The following is a 3926-nucleotide window of genomic DNA, read 5'->3' as shown; positions in this document are numbered from 1 at the left end:
TTCCTTCATGATTAGCTTTTTTTGTACAGATTCCTTTTTTTTTTGCTTCCTTACAAATTAAACCTTATCAGAAAAGCTTGTCAATTCAATGACAAAAAACGCCACCCTGACTGTCGATGAACGGACCGTACTTGTAAAATACTGTTCTTTCTGCTGCGGCGCGCAAACGTAAAAACATGAACATCGTTCCGAAAAGTCGGCCGCTATATATCAAATGAGTCCTCGAAAGTGCCATTTTTCTACAAGTTAAGTGTGTATAGAACTATCGTACCTCTGTGCGGATGTCCGTGACAATAAACACATTCCATTTTCGTATTCATAAGCATGTTCATAGTGATGCCCGTCGCCTGGTGGCGAGGATCACGAGCGAGTAAAAGACGAAGAGGAAGCGTCCTTCCGCGTTCGACGCTGCACGAGACGCTGCACGAGAGCAACCAGCCAACCGAGCGAGCACCTCGGACACGATGGCCCCTTCAGCCGCTCTGAACTCCTTCACGCGTTCACGGATGCGAAGGCTCCCTCACGAAAGACTTCAACGGCGCACTGATGTCTTCCGCCGTCCAGTCTCACTCTGCATCAGACGTCGTGCTGGCGGGGCTGCGCAGCGGTCTTCCACCGAACCGTTATCCCTCCGGCTGCCTGGGCGCCACAAGGATTGCAGCAGGTCTCCTCGCCACGTCTTCCAGCGCAAGTGCCGCCATGACGTCATGTCAAGCTGCACTCTGGGGACAGCAGCAGCACCTGGCAACTGCAGCATCCTACCGTGCTTCGGCTCCAGCACGAAAGGCTACGCTCCTGCAGAGCCCTGTCAAGTGATGTTTATTCATTCGCGGTGAGTGTATGTAGCTGTCCTGTCATCAATATTATTTCATACACGCAGATAGCACGCTAAGTCTCGGAAAATCTTCATACTGAGTATAAGATGGGCCATGGTGCCTTTCTGTCCTTTATCAGTCTGGATTGAAAACCTCCTCAATATTCATCAGTAAGAAAGGAACGTTCTCTCCTGTATTTTTGCTAATTCATTTTAATCCTAATGTTGGAAACTTAGCGTAGGTAATTGTATGTACGTTTTACAGATATAAGTTTTACAAATATTAAACCACAAGAAACGTATAATCGAAGAAGTGCGTCTGTGTGCACCCTTGCATCCATCTTTTGTGCGGATATTTTGTCGACGCAGGGGCCATGGTTCTACGTTTTTAATAAAGACTGAATAATAGTAGAAACTAAAATTTGATGTGGTAGTAGGCAGTCATGGGAGCCCAGTAGCCATCCTGTCGCACTCTAGAGGTCGAGGTCATGTGTCAGATCCTAGACGGAGCGGAGGGGGCAAATTCCTATCGGGGGCGGCATCAAAAACGCTCGTGCAAGATGGATTCGGAGCACGGTAAATAACCCCCGGCCGTAAAATTATTGCCAGAGTAGTGCTACTCATCATTGAATTGAAGTTCCGGCACCTAAGCCGCGCCCAACCCACGCCAAAAAATAAAAATGACCTGGCTCCCTATAACGTAAAACTGTTCCAATATGTTTTTATTTTAATCTTCTGACGTCAAGTTTGCGCAACCGCTGACGTAAGCATCACGCGGTGGCCCGCAACGCTGCCTCAACAGCCCAATCAAACACTCCTACTTTTCTTTGCTTTCGAAATGAATAACATTGCCTACGTTGAAGTGTTTCACTTGTAATTGGGTGGCACGAGGCGAGGAGCACGCTCAAGTGGACAGCGCTTCGATGGGACCGAGCCACCGCACTGAAATTGGTCCGCATTCTGTACTTAGCTTGAGGTGGCTGGTCGAAAATCGCGACGTCGTGCAACGGAACCTTAAGAATGCCGCTAAAACAAATCCTCAGCAATGAAGAGTTGGAAGAGCGGGATCGTAAACGTGTTGAAAGTGCTCAAAAAGGTTACACGGCCACGCAAGCAGTTTATAATACGCCAATAAACCTATGCTCTCTGGCAGGTGCGAGTAGCCAGTGCCTGAAGGATCGGCGGCAGCCATATTTTATTCTGTTGGGAACAGGGGCAGCCTCCGGCTATTCAGAAGGAAATTCGGTTTTATTCTGCATAATATTGCATCTTTTACGCGTACACGTCACTTTGACGTGGTGAGTTCTTGCGGCTTTGTGACTCCACGTGACAAGCAGGTGAAGAGGCTGCAGCCCGAACACTTTTGACCAATAGCAGAGTGCCAATGCCGAAAAGCCGTCGAATGGGAAATTACAATTTTTCTTTTGTTCGGTCAAATGATGCATAATCAGTGTGTACACGCTTATTCAGATGGGGAGCGATTCGTCCAAAAATGTTTCTGACCCATCGTGGACGGCTGATTTCAGAATTGAATTAGAAAAGTTTCGGATAATTTTACGTTATAGCACCCCTGGTAGCTAACTGAATCATTTAGATGAGCGACAAAATAATTTTAAATAAATGGCTGTTTCATTATGTAGTTGCGCAAACGGACCAAATATAGAAGCCGACTTTATGCTGGCGGGGCTACGCAGCGGGCATCGACTGACCAGTTTTCGCTCCGGCTGCCCGGGCACCGCAAGGACTGCAGCAGGTCTCCTGGCCACGTCTGCCAGCGCAAGTGCCACCATGACGCCATCTTGGGCTGCCCTCTGGGATCAGCAGGAGCAGCAGGTGGCAACTGCAGCATCCCGCCGTGCTTCTGGCTCCGGCACCGAAGTCCCTGCCTCTGCCAAGTGACGGCAAGTTGTGTTTCTTCATTCGCCATCAGTGTTAATAGCTGTGCTGCCGTCAAGGTGATTTGATAGGCGCCCATAGTACAGTGTGTCACGTGATATTTCTTAATTGACTTGACAGGGGAGTGGCCTCTTTGGGGCGCTCTCGGGATGCAGTTTGCATTCGGCTGGTGGAAACCAGCCGTTCTGAACACATTCGCGTGGTCTATTCAGAACGCGGCGCTCCAGCAGAGAGCGTTAGGAGGCGGTGCTGTATTCCTTCCACTCGACATGCGCCACCGAGATCCTAGGGAAGCTGGATCCAGTGGCTACTCTGATGGCTCTGGCAGCAGCTAGCACGTTCGGCAGGGGCAGTATTTCTACGGCTCCAATCACGCATCGCTGTAAACCGAATTGGGGCGTCGTAGGAACCACCAGAGTGAACCACAAGAGGCATCGTGTTGGCCTATTTTCCTTAAACTATTCGTAATAAAAGGTCTCCACTCATCAGGAAAAATTGAATGGCATTCCAAGCGCTCATTTTTTTATTTCTAGAATTTGGTACCTTTGGGTTGAAACTATCTGCATATGTTTTTTTTTAATTATGGAATTTTAGGTGGCGTAATCACGATCTGATTATCAACCACGCCGTGGTTGGGGACTGCGGAATAATTTTGACCTCCTGGTGGTCTTTTAACGTGCACCTAAGCCTAACTGCACGGGCGCTTTCGTATTTCGCCTTATCGAAATGCGCCCGCTATTGGCGAGATTCGCCCCCACAACCTCATTCTTTGCAACGCCACACCATAACCACTAAGCAACAACGGCGGGTTAAAGCGAGTCATTCTCACTGTTCGACAAACAAACCTTAAATCAAAAAAGTGCCTGCTTGTACAGTCAATAATATACGCCTTCTTTACATATGTTTCTTCCATTGAGTGAAGGCCGGTCTGCGCGATAAGAAAAAAAAAATAATTCTATTAGGGTATCTTTGTCGACAACTATTTTTGGCTCTAAAACGAAAGCTACGCAACCAAATCGCGACTTTTGCACTGCTGGAGGAAGAAGTTTCGCAGTACTGCTGACGTTTTCTTATGTTCAAAAAACACTGTCTTCTTCTTTCAAAGCATAAAATTGGAACAATGCGTAAAAGTGAACAGTAAGCGACTGATATTTTACTGTTTTAGTTAGTTTGCCCTGTTGAGTTCTTCCGCACTCAAGAAAAGAGCCCATTTGGG

General features: G+C 47.7%; 1 protein-coding gene across 1 annotated transcript; it reads left to right on the top strand.

The window, feature by feature from the left end:
* Window positions 1-426: 426 nt before the first annotated feature.
* Window positions 427-3081, top strand: LOC142566714 (uncharacterized). The gene is made up of 2 exons (XM_075677555.1): window positions 427-832; window positions 2509-3081. Exons 1-2 carry the CDS (start codon window positions 465-467, stop codon window positions 2711-2713), a joined length of 573 nt encoding a protein of 190 aa, XP_075533670.1. The 5' UTR covers window positions 427-464; the 3' UTR covers window positions 2714-3081.
* The last annotated feature ends 845 nt before the right edge of the window (window positions 3082-3926 follow it).

This window comes from Dermacentor variabilis, unplaced genomic scaffold (assembly GCF_050947875.1).
Source record: "Dermacentor variabilis isolate Ectoservices unplaced genomic scaffold, ASM5094787v1 scaffold_13, whole genome shotgun sequence".
Lineage (NCBI taxonomy): Eukaryota > Metazoa > Arthropoda > Arachnida > Ixodida > Ixodidae > Dermacentor > Dermacentor variabilis.
This window is presented reverse-complemented; position numbering and strand designations above follow the sequence as displayed.

Coding starts and splice junctions, on each gene's coding strand:
- LOC142566714 (XM_075677555.1), top strand. CDS start 465: ATGGCCCCTTCAGCCGCTCTGAACTCCTTCACGCGTTCACGGATGCGA. Junction 833..2,508: donor GTGATGTTTATTCATTCGCG/GTGAGTGTATGT, acceptor GGGGCTACGCAG/CGGGCATCGACTGACCAGTT.